Source organism: Abramis brama (genome assembly GCF_963993115.1).
Source record: "Abramis brama genome assembly, chromosome: 24".
Taxonomy (NCBI): domain Eukaryota; kingdom Metazoa; phylum Chordata; class Actinopteri; order Cypriniformes; family Leuciscidae; genus Abramis; species Abramis brama.
Window position 1 is genome coordinate 23,175,607 of NC_139986.1, and position 16,476 is coordinate 23,192,082.

The 16,476-nt window shown below is 37.4% G+C and overlaps 1 protein-coding gene across 1 annotated transcript in view; it reads left to right on the forward strand.

Moving 5' to 3' along the window:
* The window catches only part of cnbd1 (cyclic nucleotide binding domain containing 1), a gene marked incomplete at its 3' end in the record, with an annotated part of 35,703 nt that extends 19,644 nt beyond the window's left edge, over nucleotides 1-16,059 (forward strand). Inside the window, 6 exon segments of the mRNA XM_084102060.1 lie at nucleotides 1,274-1,406; nucleotides 10,221-10,303; nucleotides 10,306-10,468; nucleotides 10,632-10,699; nucleotides 11,017-11,076; nucleotides 15,946-16,059. Of these exon segments, the coding sequence (XP_083958186.1) occupies nucleotides 1,274-1,406; nucleotides 10,221-10,303; nucleotides 10,306-10,468; nucleotides 10,632-10,699; nucleotides 11,017-11,076; nucleotides 15,946-16,059 (621 nt within the window).
* Between the last annotated feature and the right edge of the window lie 417 nt (nucleotides 16,060-16,476).

Sequence of the window (16,476 nt, forward strand, 5' to 3'; positions counted from 1 at the left end):
CGTTTGATCACTCTGCACAATAATCTAGAAACAATGTGAACAATGTATCGCAGGCGATACGTCCGTGATAATTAATGCGATATGGCTCAGCTTGTCAGTGAACTACGGCTCTGTGTAGTAAATGCCGCTCCATCTAAAAGCAGGTGATGGCGATTTACTACTAATCAAGAAACGGGCTTTACTGACGAGATGCGCATAACAATGTAATGCGATATATCGCCCAGCCCTACCATAGATTAACCTGCCCATAGACCCTTCCCTCTGAGAAATCAGAACAGTGGTTGAAAGTGGACAAAAGAGACGGATTTAAACACCAGGGGCCCTATTTTAACGATCTGAAACGCAAGTGTCAAAGCGCAAAGCGCAAGTAACTTTGTGGGCGGGTCTTGGCGCTGTTGCTATTTTCCCAGCGGGATAAATGACTCTTGCGCCAGGTGCAAATCTAAAATGGGTTGGTCTGAAGTAGCTTCATTATTCATAGGTGTGGTTTGGGCGTAACGTGAAATAAACCAATCAGAGCGACATCTCACATTCCCTTTAAGAGCAGACGCGCTTTGTTCTAAAGCGGATTCCTATTATAACGGCGGATTTGCCAGACGCGCGCCAGGAGCGGTTCACAGCCAAGGAGAGCAACGCTCTCGTCAGGGACGTTGGGGATGGAGAAACCCACCCAAATTAACTTCGGTTAAAAAGGCGTATGATAATTTGGGTAAATGTGTAAGCTAGATGTATGCTTTTATAATAAATTATCTATCTATCCATCTATCTATCATAATAATGTATGATTTGCAAAAATGAAAACTGCTGCTTCTGTGTAGATGAGAGAATCAAAGTGTATGCGCGTTGTGCACACGCTACATTGATTATGGCCAAGCATGCGCCCTTAAAATAGCATATGAATAACATGCGCAACGTGCCACTGACTTTAAACTATTTTTTCCTGGTTAGTGGCGCAATTGTTTTCTAAACCTGCAAAATAGCATGAAGGACCGTTTGCGCCGGAACACGCCTCCTTTTTTGCGCTGAACCGCCCAGGGAGCGCAAGTTCATTCCCTAGTTTAGCGACGTGCTTCTGTGGAGGGAAAAGCGCGCTTTGCGCGGGTGCAAAATAGGAATGATACATGCGTCAGTGTACAAAGTCAATTGCGCTGGGTGCAAGATAGGGCCCCAGGTGTAAATGGGACTGTCTCCCTCATCTGCTGGTGATTCGATCGATCTTAATACCAGGTGTAAACAGCTTTAATGATACAATGTACTCTATTGTTATTTGTAGGACATCCTGGCACAGGACCATCATGTTAAAATGTCTTTGATCCAGGGTTGCCAGCTGTACCTTCACTGGCCAAAGCTCTCCATCAACCACCTGGTCGACAGCATTCAGCTAAAAACATTCCCTGCTAATCAAGGTAAGTGGTTGTCTTGATTGAATATGTTCTGACACAATGAATCACAGCAGCCTCTAACACGCTTTAGTTTAGTTTTGTTCTGTTGACTGATGCTTAGCACCTGGATGGCATAATGGTTTTCCTCACTTAGTACGATACTCAACACGTTTGCCCCTAAATAAATGTGTTTATGGATGGAGAGCACTCGAATATGATTAGAGAAAAATACAAGCTGCTACCATTACCCCACACAGCTGACTTTAATTACCAGGACGGCTGCTTTTACGCTTCATTTGGGAAATATCGAAACCCACATATTCATTTAGGTGCATATGTTTATGTGTGTGTCATTGCAGGAGCGCTCAAATTGTGTTTGCATGTCTGATTTCACTCAACTTGAGCTGTAGTATGCATGAAAGACTTTGTATGCAGTCTCTCATATATGCACGAGAACGAATCTGAATTGAACACAAAATCTGGTAGGCTGTTCAATCTCAGTTCCTGTCCTGGAGCTGACAAGCAGGCATATGGTGTGCTGTGGTTGCATTGAGATATTGGGCGGAGATCAGCTATCATGGCTGAAATCTTTATTTAGTTGCTGTAATCTCCTCTTCTGTGGCTGCATCCCATTATCCCTATCCTCCCTCCAATTATACGTCTTCATTTGGATCTTCCTTTTTAATGAAAGGCTTCAGCTTTTAAGTACAAAGTAAATCTGTTTTCTTTCAAGACACTTCTAAGTGAGATCATTCCACGCTAGACCACATCTTTGAAAGGGCTTTTGTGCAAAACGTGCGAACACTTAAACACAAAAATCATGGTTCATAGATTAGTTCATACAGTAATATCTAACTTGTGTGTGTGTGTGATCCCTAAAACATCTAATATAATAATATTTATGTATTTATAATGTAATGCAATATAATAAAGAACAGGGCACATCACAGGCCAGTGGTCTTAGAAATGTGAAATTATTACTTTTGAACAACTAAGAATAAATTACTTGCATAACTATTAGTTAGAGAACCAATGTGACTGCGCTGGGGTTTTGTTCTTTGCAGACTGAAACCTGGTTGTATATATCAGCGCTCACAGTTTATCCTGCTCGGCTGAGGGTTGGGCTATCATATCATGGCTGTTCTTTATCAGACAGAGAGAGAGACCTATGGAACGAGACGTGATTAGAGAGGAAGACAGGTGTGTGGGAGAGGAGATTGATTGGCTCTTATCTGAGTGTGCAGCCGACAGCTGATGGATGTGCGAGAGCCCTGATCATTTCAGATGGCAGAGGGGTGGCTATTCTTGAACCAACTTCATCAGGAAATGCTGTATTTCATCCACCAGGCATCATCAACATTGTCACTTGGCATAAAACAAGTTTTTTGTGAATAAATACACTAGGCATGTCAATTGATTACAGATCAAACTGAATTAAGTACATGCTGATTAAAATAAAATAGTGATCATAAATAACAGCTCGTCAATATTTGCCAAATTAAGATAATTCATACGTTGTGGCAGATAAGTAATTAATTGAACAGACATTTTTGGCCATTGCTTAATTCTTTGTTCTTTTTCATTATCTCAAGTTAGAGTAAAAAAAGTTTTTTTAAAACACAAGACTCTGATGGGTTGGAAAATTTCTAATTAGGAAGGTGTGGTTTCATACATTTTTTAAACACTTAATTGTATTATTATTATTATTTCTGTCAGGACCACTATCTTCAAAGACGACTGACAATTAGCATATAGTTGGTTCTGTTCAGGGCAAGAACTCCCTAGCATGGATAAGAGTAGGGAGAGCACAATAACCCCCCTTAGGGTAAACAGAAGAGAACCAACATGAATGTGATGCAGATATGATTAATTCAATATTTTAATGTACAACATATTTCGAAAATTTTGTCTGATTCAGAGGGGAATCAGAATGTCAAATCCTGACTGACGAGAGGAGGAGCTGGGGATGGAGGAGGGTAATTAGCTCCTGAGAAACGTGATAGCTTCTGATAATACCGAAGGAGCTTATATATCTACACAGTGATAGGCGTCGTATTCCTATAGGTAGACGTGGATCAGCTGAGAGTCAGCTGATGCGACCTTGACTAACGTAACCTGCCAGAACTGACGCTACGCTTAATTATTATTATATTTTGTACTAGTTTTATATAATAGTATTATTAATTACATTTTTCATGTTATATATTTATAAGTAATTAACCATACTAAATTGTGTTAAATTGACAGCCCTAAAAAGTATTTGTCATCAAACTGTGTGGTGTGAGCAACTCTTTGAAACTTTTTCCTGTCATGTTTAGTTTATTTTACAGATCAAGGTATGCCCCTATTATGCTTTTTCGGAAATTAGTATTACCTTTCCATATACTGAGTAATATAGCTGTTTGTGAATGTAAAAGGTCTGCAAAGTTTCAAAGATCAAAGTGCATGATAAATGGAGCTATTGTCTCCCAAAAGAAAGAACCGATTCTGAACTTCATGAAACGTGTCGTCAGTTATTCCTGTCTTTCTTCTTGCTTGAACCTATGTAGGGTTGTTACACATTTGCATAATGCGACAACCTATGGTTTTCATTGGAAAGGAAAAGGAGGGGTTTAGAGAGACTGAATCTTTATCGAACCGTTTCAGGCACTGAGAAAAGAGATGATGCTGCAATGTATAGTATGAGAAAATATACAGTACTGTGCAAAAGTCTTAGGGATGTTAATATCCCCCCCCCCACAGTTATTTATATCTTTTGCTGTAGTGTGTCAGTAGGAAATATCAGTTTACATTTCCAAACATTCTTTTTGCCATTAATTGTAATAATCCAGTGAGATTTCTGTATGCACAAGGAGTCTGACAACAGCCAGGATGATCTGATCTCACCATCATCGAGTCCGTCTGTGATTACATGAAGAAACAGAAAAAACTGAGACAAACTAAATCCAGAAGAACTGCGGGAACGTCTCCAAGATGCTTGAAGAAACCTTCCTACTGACACACTGCAGCAAAAGATATAAATAACTGACTTAAAACCATTTTTTTTTGGTTGGGGGGGTTGGGGGGGATGCATGTAAACCTATTGCAGGAGACCTCCAAAACTACAGAATTGTAATAGGGGAACTTTAAAACTCAGTGGAGGCACTGGAGTGTTTGTAGTGTGTGTGTGTGTGTGTGTGTGTGTTTGGAGGTGATGGCGCAGTGTGAAGTCATTCTCTTTTACACTTTCATTGCACACTGTTCAGCACCTTGGATAGCAGCACAACACGTGAACACGGCTGTGAGAACAGGTGTGAGAATGACGATAATTCACATGTGAACACGATGGACTCAGCGTTCCAGTTCAGGGAGCATGCAGAGCAGGAAATCCCTAATGGGTTTTCCCTTTGGATGACTCATTGTGGACCAAACTTGACTTGTGGCCTAACAACCCATGACCACCCTGCCTCACCAAAGCCATTGTCCTCATTTGAACTTCCTCCTGACTGTGATGTATAACCAGTGATCCAGAGGCCACTGCACTTCCCTTGTTCAGCTGTCTGACTCTTACGGTCAGCTAAACCACAAACTTCAAACCATTAACACTCTCCTTTCCATTACAGCCTTCTTAGTGGCTCCCAACTGCACTTATTTCTATACCTTTTTTTTGTGTAGAGAGATTGTTCAAGTTATCCAGAGAGTGAAACAGTTACTGGGCATGATAGGCACAGTGTGGATAGATGTTTATTGATGCATCTCCACACTAACTATAGTTGTGTCATCTGATTTTTGCCCACTGTAAGGAATGGTCCTTTTAGTAAGAAATAGTATTTTTCTCCCTTCTTCCCCAGTTTTTTTTTTTTTTTTTTAAATTCTCCCCTTAAACAAACTTGTCATCGAAGATCAGAAGTGAAATCAGTTCATCAGTCTTGCTACTCAAGACGTCTCAGTTTGCCTCTCCAGAGACATGAGCTGTACACTGTAATATCTTCTGTTCTACAGCAGGATAATGTCAAACAAAAGCCTGTTATGTTGTCTCCATCACTGGACTGCGTCAAACTGCGTCCACAGCTGTCCTGTTCTCATTCACTCTGGCCTGGACTGCCACCCCTAGGCTATAAATCCAGTCAGGCCCAGGTTTTTCTAGCCATCTTTGCATCTTGTTCCATGGCTGGACTTGCAGTCCAAATATCCAGTCCAGCAGGACTGTTTTTGATTATCTGAGCAGAAGTTTACTTATCTGTTGCTGTTTGGCCCACCCAGTCAGAGAATATCCACTGATGGCGTCAATATTTTATCTTTAAGGCGAGACACGGCAGGCAAAAACATAGATTTTTCATGCAGTGGTCAGTTTTGATATTTTGGGCTAGTTTACTCCTTCAATATGTGTTCTTTCAAGCTGCTATAAAGAAAACGTTGAAAATATACATTAAGATGTTTATTTTATTACATTTTGTTTACTTGCGGCAGTAAGTTTCTCCCGAATTTACCAAGAAGTTAGCATTCCAACGGGACATGCCGAGTTCCATTTGTTTACTGAAGTCTGTCGTGACCGGTATCGTTAAAGCTCTGAGTCTCCTGCACAACGCTATGTAACCCAAATATGGGCATTTCCTTTCTATCAGTAACCAATTGTGATTGTCCAAAGGGGGATTTAAAGCTAATGACGAAATCTCATTTAGAGCTATTTAAATCTTTAACTGCCGTTTTCTCAAAATTTGTTTTTTGTCATTCTCCAGTACAAACATCTCAGCCTATGTAGCACCTGTGTACACCAAACTTTCCAGTTATACACTTAGCAGTATTCTGAAGATATTTTCCGAGGGATTTGTTAATAAATCATTCCTGTCCTGATTTATGGGACATTTTAATGGCCATGGACACTATATTTTGATTTCCTAGGTAATGAAAGCATATATCCTGAAATCCCTCAGAATTATTTTTTTTTTTTCATCTTGTGTGTAAGCAAAATGAAAAAAGAATTTTGCACCTGGCTTTATCTTATGTTCAGATCTATCTACCGAAAATATATGCAAAACTGTGCATATTTAATGAGATAATGCCTAATTTGCATAATTAAACATACAAATTTCTAAAACTTGTAATACATTTTTTTTATATACTTGTGTAAGTAATCAACTGAGGAAGTTTCATGGTGATATCTATTATTTTAAAATTTTACCCTATTCACCTGTAGTGTTTCGCCTAGAGAACTTCTACCATTGACTTCAGCTTTTATCATAGAATGTAGATCAGTTAACAGTGTTATCACGTCCAATTCCAAATAACATGCTATGAGAACACTACCATTCAAAGGTTTGGGGTCAATAAGATTTTTTTTTATGTTTTTGAAAGAATCACATATTCTCACCAAGGCTGCATTTATTTGATCAAGTAAAAACGGTAATATTGTGAAATATGATTACAATTTAAAATAAGTGTTTTATATGTGAATACATTTTAAAATGTAATTTATTCCTGTGTTGCAAAGCTGAATTTTCAGCATCATTACTCCAGTCTTCAGTGTCACATGATCCTTCAGAAATCATTACAATGCTGATTTGCTGCTCAAGAAACATTTCTTATTATTATCCGTATTATGGAAACCGGGATTCTTTTCAGGATTATTTGATAAACAGGAAATTCAAAAGAACAGAACGTGTTTGAAATATATATTTTTTGTCACTTTTGATCAATTTTATGCATCCTTGCTAAATAAAATTATTAGTTTCTTCATAAAAAAAAAAAAAATCTTAATGACTTTCGAATGGTTTGTGCATTTTATATATATATATATATTTATACTACAGGGCCGTTGAATGCTTGAATCTGATTGGTTGACGAACGTTCTAAGGTGTGCATTATTTTCAGGGAAACGCACGGCTAAAGTAGTTCCAGGCAGGTCTTGACCGCATTACAGTTCCATATCACTTCGCGTAGTTAACTGTAATAACGGAAAATAGGATACAATTCATAACAAGAAAAAAACATGCAGCCCCATGCGCTTGATCTGCAATTTTCAATGTCTAGCTTCACAATCAATAGAAACATGCAGTTTAATTTTAATAAATAAAGTATATAGTCCTATCTATATTATAATAAATAGAAAATTAAACTGAATATAGGCTAAATAAATGGATAGTCCTGCAGTACGGATTTTTATTGCAGATAATAACAAATAAATAATTATTGATAGGCCCACTTGGGCTTTGTGTTTCATTTATTTGGCTATAGTCTACTGCCATCTGTCAATGAAAAAAAAAGAAGAATGAACGAATTAATTAAAACGAATTAAATTAATAAATAAATAATAATATTGACGCAAATGCTTTTCTGTCTCATTATTGCAACATCTCTCTCTATAACTGCTGCATTAATAACTGCATAAAGCCGGGGACACACTAAGGCCGGTTATGTAATTTGATACTTATGACTGATCATGTCCAAACGCGTGTTCAGCGCGTTCAGTCTGTGTTCAAAGTCGTGTTTAAAATCTGCTGCTGCGATGAAAACAGTCAGAGAATGTGTCAGCTAGTCGTGTGTCCCCAGCTTTAGTCTGCTATCAGTGGCTCAAACCTCCGTTACTAACTCTAAAATGACGTTTTGGAATTAGCAACGGAGGCATTGGACTAGATGCGTAAGAAATTAGTCCTACATACAAGAGCGTTTTAATGACAAAACTTTACAAACGTCTTGAAATACATAATCTGAACAATGTTTCGAGGTGTGGTAACTGTAGTATAAGCGGAATAATTGACGACAGGCCGTTGAATTATTAGAAAAATAATGCACACCCGAGGTGGTAATGCGGTCACGACGCGAAGCGGATATATATATATATATAAATATATATTTATATATATTTATATATATATAAATATGCATTTTCTATTTTTGTTCTTATAACATTGGGATTACTTTATATTAATTTTTACATTTTTAAAAACAGAAGTATTGCAAAAAACGATTTAAAAAAAAAAGTAATCCATAGTACTGTTTTGTATATGATACATGGTAAGCTGTCAACGTTTTTTAAGGGCATATGGGCCATAATTCCCCTTTCCACTCCGGCCAATGATGGTAAATTGAGAAAATTTACCACAATGAATATTTCTTACAGGTCATGAAACTGTATTTTGCATAATTTTTATTAAAATTCCAAAATACTTTGGGATTTTAAAGTGATACTGCCGACGTAGGGAAGTTGGAAGAGTATAGTTACGTAACAGAGCAACAGTTTTATGCTGTTCTACAGGAATAATAGTGTTGTGCAGTACAGAAATGCAGAATTTTGCCCTGTGGGAGGAGGTGTGACTGCGGCGTGTTCATCTAAGAAGACAAACGGCGTGTACCAGAGCCTGCTGTGATTTCCCAAGTGATCCAGACATTTGCTTTTTAATGGCTTGCGAAGACATACGGAGTGGGCGAATAATATAGTAACGGCAGTTTTGCTCTGAAAAGAGGGAGAGTGTGAAGGATGAGATTAAAAACTCTGTGTTGAATCACGACTTCCTCCTGCCTCTAACACTTCTGAAGTGGAGGCCTAGGTTCTGTCAGCGGCCAGACAAATGGACTCTGCTTGTCCCGCTCCCTGCTTCACAGAGATGGGATTTACCTGTCAAGGCTGATATACAGTGTTTCCCCCCTGATGTTAAAGGCTCACTGTAAATCAATTTAATCCTCACCTCCACAAACCAACCTCAGGTTTGTCACAATAAGAAATAATCCACCGCTTTTGGGGCTGCTGCCAAAACATAGATTACTTCTGTCGTAAACAGTCTGTATCTTTTTTTCTCATTCTTTCCTGCCTGGGTCTCTTCTGGTTTACATTGAGATGCATTTATACGGTGGGGAATACCTTGCTTTTGCATGGCACCTGATGCAATGAGCGACAAACAATTAAGGGTGCTTTCACACTGGCATTTTCGTTCATCTTGGGTCATCACAAACGTGCACGGTCATGATCGAAAACAGGACGCGAGCCAATATATTGTTTTTTATTAATGTGGTGCTATTATGCACAGCAGAGTTAATTATATTTTTCTGTATGTGCGTTGCATGAAGCAATCCAATAATGAAGAAAAATTTAATAAAATTTGATGTTGATATTTTGATCCATTTATCACTGTGGAAATGGAAAGTCAAGTTGAGCGCATTGTTTTGTGGGGTTCATTAGTGTACTCTGGTTGCATAATGCACAGTTTGGCACATACAGTATGTCATCCAGGTGCTCCATTCATACCAAAAGTGTGCGACTGTGTGCCACATGCATTCTGGATATTGTAAAATAACACGGAAAGCTTGGAACTATATTATTCAGACCATAACTTTATATTACAGACCTACTTTTTCTAATCTACTCGACTGTTTAAACATTTAAAAGAAAAAAAAAATTATTCAGCAAGAATGCATTAAAGTGATCAATAGTGACGGTAAAACATTTATAATGTTACAAAAGATTTCTGTTTTACATAAATGCTGTTCTTTTGAACTTTTGTATTCGCCAAAGAATCCTGAAAAAAAGTATAATGTTTTCCACAAAAATATTAAGAAGCACTGTTTTCAACAGCACTAAATCAGGATGATTGCCATCACAGAAATAATTTACATTTTAAAATATATTAAAATCTAAAGTTTTTAAATATGTAATATTTCACAATATTACTGTTTTTGTTGTATTTTTTATAAGTAAATGCAGCCTTGGAGACATTTTTTTTATTTTTTTTATCGTAATGACCCTAAACTTTTAAACGGTAGTGTACACATATAATATGTTTGTTGAAATTGTTTATTGATTACAATTTAATTGGAAATGTCATTGTTTCCTGCTTAAGCAAATTCTTAAATCTGTATTTACAGTGCTGGTGAAGGAGGGAAAGATCTGTCCATTTGTGGCCTTTATTGGACGTGGAGAATGTAACATCCTTCAGGACGTGGGATCGTGTGTGATTTGCAGGGCTGCAGCATCAGATTCGTGCTGGTTGGTAAACTAGGTCCAAAGCAGTCATTTGGAGAGGTCAGCATCCTATTGAACCAGCCCTCCCCTTGTACTGTTATCACTGCCACTGAAGTTCATGGTGGAATCATTCAACCGGAATGTCTTAAAGGTCAGTCGCGACACTTTACTGCTTTCTATAGAAACAAGGCTAACCATGACATTACACCTCAGAGGTAATAGCTTTGAACTGACAAGCTCGCAGTAACACACATTAAGGCATGTGTTTTGTATTCAGTTGTGAATCTGAATGAGGTTTATTTACCCATGCACAGGTCTGGACTCAGTGACCACCTCTCTTATACCGCAGACTGCACAACCAATGTGTGGAAAGCTCAGTGAGGTAAGAAAAAAGGAGAATTTGGAGAACAGCATTTGAAAGACCTTTATGAACAGGAAGCTCTCTTTTAGTGTGTGAATTTAAATTGAATTGGCCACGTCCCTTAGGATCTTGAGTATGAATTTAAATTAGAATGGTCACACAACAGAGAAATTTCATTTGTATCGCATCCTAAAAATGAACAGCATTATTAGAGCATTCTGGAAAATGAAATGTTATTCCTGCATAGACCATAAAATGCAAGTTGCAGATATAAGGTTGTTTTACCTTGAGGGCTGTTTGCTGCTTTTTGTTTCTCATGAATGTTTTTCTTCGTGTAGGAGGAAGTCATGAAGGAGTTCCTGACACAGGAGAGGATGAAGAAATGGGAACATGAGAAGGTTGTTCACTTATTAATTTTTCTCTTTGACCCTTTAACCCATAAATGCTATGTGTGTCCTCCTTTAGGGTGTGTTGTTCATGGAGAATGCCCAGCGGGGTAAATTATAGTGCCGAACCCTTCTGGAACACTCCAAATCCTCCAAACAACGCTCCAAATAACAAAAACAAAACAGAAATCGAGCAATGAGTTCATGAGATGTATAAGCTGTACTTACTCCCAGACACCCGTTCAACTTTGACTTTGTTCTCAGAGACTCCAGACTCTGCCGTCTCTGTGTTCATGTGCCGATTTGCCAAGCGAGAGAGACCCACACGCTCTGATATTTCACAGCATGGTCTGGTCCTCTCTGGTAAACACAAAATGCATTTGAAACGCTTTTCCTTTTGACGTTGTAAACCATGACTCAAGTGACCATAGTTATTGCTGTATCGCTTTTACCTTGGTATGCATTTCCACACAGCGAAAATGAGCAGCACTGCTTTACTATATTTATTCATGAGAGCGATAGAAAAACATGGAGATGGTCCCAGACAAGGAAAAACTTTTTATTAAGGGGTATAATGTGAGGCAGAGTTGCTGCATTAATAAATTTAGAATCAAAACTATGTATTTTATATGTTAGTTTGCCTCTTTTAACATTTTTAACTGAATTATTACATAATATGAAGCTATTTTTGCACCAATGCCAGACCTATCTTTCATTGTTTTGTATAATTGTATTTTTTTTGTTTGCATCCATTTTAAAATTAGAAAGTAATCAAAAGAGATGAAGTACCTGTTAGTTGTAAAGTATTTAATTCACTAGATTATCCCATAGGGCCTACAACATGGTTATTTATTATAGAAACTTTTTTTTCTTCCAATTAATTTCCTGTGGAAATGTCCTATATCATTAATCGTGACACTCAAATATTCCTCTCTGGCAAGCAGGTTTTCTAGATTCCACGGCCTAGTGGAGATCTAAGTGTGTGTGTGGTCCGTGGAGCTGTATGGAGCTCCCAGCGCTTATAAACACAAGAGACTGGCGCTTTGTGTGTGTGTGTAAACATTTCCCAGCGAAGTGCTCTGATCCTCAGAAGCGCTCACTAGAAATGTTTTTCAGATGTTCCTATATCGTTCACAGTATATAACTGTGCCATCTGGAACTCCTGTTCAGGTGTAGCTTTAAAGTTACAGTTATGTGCTTGTCAGATAATAATCTGTCTATATTCTACCTCTATATACTGTAATATCACTCCCTTTATATTCCATATAAAGCTTATAAGCCTATGATATAATTATAATAATGTAAAATATAATACAATTCTGTTTCTTTTGTAATATAATGAAAATAAAATGCTTTATTATATTATATTATATTATATTATATTATATTATATTATATTATATTATATTATATTATATTATATTATATTATATTATATATGTTGTTATTCTCTGTCTGTTCCATCTTGAATTATACATGTGTGTTGATTACCAGACAGACATGATGGATGGATGGATGGATGGATGGATGGATGGATGGATGGATGGATGGATGGATGGATAGATAGATAGATAGATGATAGATAGATAGATAGATAGATAGATAGATAGATAGATAGATAGATAGATAGATATAATGCGTATCATAAACTTCATTATCTTTATCAAAAATGATGAACTGGATTAAATTGGTTGTTATATTTTTTATTATATTTATCATTTAATTTTAGGCGATTTGTGACATTTTGCATTTGTATTTTTACATTTTTTTAAAGCAGCCCAATAAGTTAAATAATAATGTTTAATGACTATAGTTATTCATTTTACAAAGACTCATTTTTTTGCATCAGTATCAGCAGTATTTGCCTTGGTGCAAGTACTTGGTATCAGAGAAAAAACTAAGTAGGTGGTGCTGTAGTGCAATGGGTTGTGGGCAATATTAGACCAATAAGGATGTCTACTACAAAATACCACCACAATAATATAGTATATTTCTATGAAGCACAGATGCACACACTAATCCTAATGTCATGTTTTTGTTCAGATGGAAAGCAATTTAGGATGCAGTTATTCTTTGTATCTTCCATATAGTTCTGTACATACTCCTTAACTGACTTTGTATGAGATCCAGCCTTTCTAAACTCCCTGGAGTCATGTAACCTCACCCCACTCTTCGCCCCGTGCGCATTCACACCTGTTTCTCATTCTCTCATCATTACACTCAAGGAACAGCATATACTAGGCCAACGGAAACACACCCTTTATTAAAACAACTGTTTTTGCGATGTGATTTGGACCTTGTATCATCTGTTCCCAGTGTAGTTTGCCTTCCATCAAGGGTACCAGGCAGGAAAAATAGGTTAATGTAAATAGTCGCTGGTCTTCGGCAGCCAGTGATTATTCAGTTTAATGGTTAATCTGAAAGATAAGCTATTAAGAGTGAGGTTTCCCATTAGTTTTTTAAAAAGATTTAAATACAGTTTTACAAATTGTCAGTTCATATTTGAAGACAAGGAAGGAAAGCATGCGTCATTAAGTAGTTAAATTAGTGCGCACTGCGTATGTGGCAAAAGACTTTATTAAGTGGGATACATGTCTCCAATAATGTAAATACATTTGGAATGTCCTCTATGCATTAATTTAATTACACTTATTAAAAATATTACTCGGTGCCATATGATAGCTTTGTGTCAGGAAAAGACCATTTAGTTTTCAGCATCATTACTCCAGTCTTCAATGTCACATGATCCTTCAGAAATCATTCTAATATGCAGATTTGAAGCTCAAGAAACATTTATTATTATTATCAATATTGAAAACAGTTGCACCGCTTAATATTTTTTTGAAAAATGTGATACTTTTTATCAGGATTTTTTGATGAATAGAAAGTTCAAAGAGAAATATTTGGTAACATTTGAAATGTCTTTAATGATGCTTTTGATACATTTAATGAATAAAAGTAACACCCCCTGGGACTTAAGTCTTGTCTGTGAACCCAGGGGAAAGCATCTAGTGGCGAGTTAAAATATGCATGAGCAACATGAGGGTTAGGAAATGACAAAATTTGCATTGTTCAATGAGCTATTGCTTAAGCAAGATACTTAACCTCAGTTAATTCTAGGTTGACTTTCACTGCAGTAAGTGTAGTGCAAGTGACTTTGATGGTTAATCATTATATACTTTATTGGATTATGTTCACAGAGTACCTCTGGAGTCTGTTTAGAAATATGAGTATGAAACACAGTTCTGAATGAACTCAAACATGCCTGTGAGCTTTGAGATGTAGGAAAACAATAGACATAAATTAATGAATAGTGAACATAAATCATGCAAACTCCTCAGGGCGAATTGAGTGTGTTTTTACCGTCTGTGTAAGATGTGCATGTTTTTGTTTAACCTTTTTTGGCCATGTAGCATAAAGCAAACAATACTATTATAGTCAGATAATGTACAAAATATGTATAAACACCAGCGGCTTGTAAACAGTCGGTCTCTGGACGGACTCATTTGTCTTCAAGCAGACACAGTAAATCTCTGCAATCTGTGTCATGTATTTAGGGGTGTCAGACGAGAGGTTTTTAAAATGACTTATGGGCTTGATACTAAACACATGGCACTGTACAAATTATGCTGATGGAAAATGGAAACACTCCTGTTGTTGGAGTTGATTCATACTTTATTGCTGAAATAACAAAGGAAAAGAGGATAATGAGGAAAAAGAATAGCACAATAAAATGATCAGAATAGCAATGACAATTGTAAAGACATCTCCTGCCCAAAACATACCTGAGAGCCAGTGTGACCTTAGTTGTGACCAGGGGCCGTAGCTGGGGTATCCGGGGCCCCGGTGCAGGTTGTTGCTTTGGGCTGTGGGATATCTCCACATTCTCCAATCGTGGGGGCCCACCTAAAGACGGGGGCCCCTAGAATCGTCACCACCTTTTGTCCCGCTAGCGACGGCCCTGGTTGTGACCATCTGATGCATATTGCAAATTTTGCTCATTGAAATATACATGTTCACAATGTACTGGGTTGATATGAGTGCTTTGAAATAAACTAGAGTTTTGTTTGAGCACTTGGTAGCATGTCAACTCGATATCCACAAGTAGAAATGTTAAATTGTAGTTTTACAACAACAAAAAAACCTGCACTTGGACAGAAATTAGACTTTTTTGTGTGTTTTATGGAGTTTTTCCATTCCATTATTTGCTAGTTTGCTGCTGTATTTATTTCTTAACTAGCTTGTGGACTTGACCTGCAATTTTGTACCACCACCACCATGCCAGCATTAGTCAACTTTGACCAAATATGGAAATTCATTTGGTTTTTTATTATGCATCTGGTTACATTACACTGTCTACACCGGACACGAGCGGCTTGATGCGACAGAATGCGACACGACAAATCCCGGACAGTAAACTGATACCCTGCTCTATTTTTTTTTTTTTAATCCAAGTGCCTGCACTACCTTTCACACGAAGGACAAAAGTATTTGCAACGTTAGCTTTGTCCTGTCCAGTGTGGACAGCCTCAAGCTGTTGCGGCACGACAATGGTCACATAGACATGGTGTTAGAGGCATTTTGGCCTTTTTCTTACATTTACCAAATTGATTGGTACTGGATTTTTTTGCCACTGAGTCATTAGATGCTTATCGTAAATGAACCCTTATTTTGGGCCCTTTTTGAGCTGATTAGACATTGTTCTGCATGAAACTCTTCTAACTATTGTCAACATGATTGAAAAGCCTCATTGCACAAATTGTATGTCTTATCAAGGGGTTTAAAATAAAACTTTTTGTGAAAGTACAATACATAATCTATAGTATTATGATGCCATCTGTATTTATATATTCTCTCTCTCTGTCTTTGTCTCTCCCTCAGAGCAAGATACTTTCCGATGCTTTGTTTTATAATGGTGTTCACCCAGGAAGAGGCAAGTGGACTTTTAACAGAGGACCAAGAGGAGAAACTGGGAAATCCAAGAAGTCCATTTGAACTTCAGCAGATAAACATATACACACACACACACACACACACACATATGGTTTATTGGTTAATTTGGTTCGTATACAAGCTTAAATTCTTGCCCTGAAATGAATCCGGTACTGCCCTAAGAGCATGTGTTTTTTGTAAAGTTTATGACAGTTAAAGAAAACATGAAAACTGTCATTCTCTCCACTCTCATACTCTATGTCATTGCTGCAGATAATGCTATTATGGATGCGTGGTCGGCTAGTAAACAGAAGTAATCATGCAAGCCCTGAACGATGTACTAATGAACATATCTGATGCCTTCATGAAGAAAACCAGGCTGAGCACATTCAGAGACCTGTCAAAATGATTATCTTCTGTTTTAGCTGGAAGTGGTTTTCTGGATCCCACAGCTGATACCCGCTCCAGAGACACAGATAC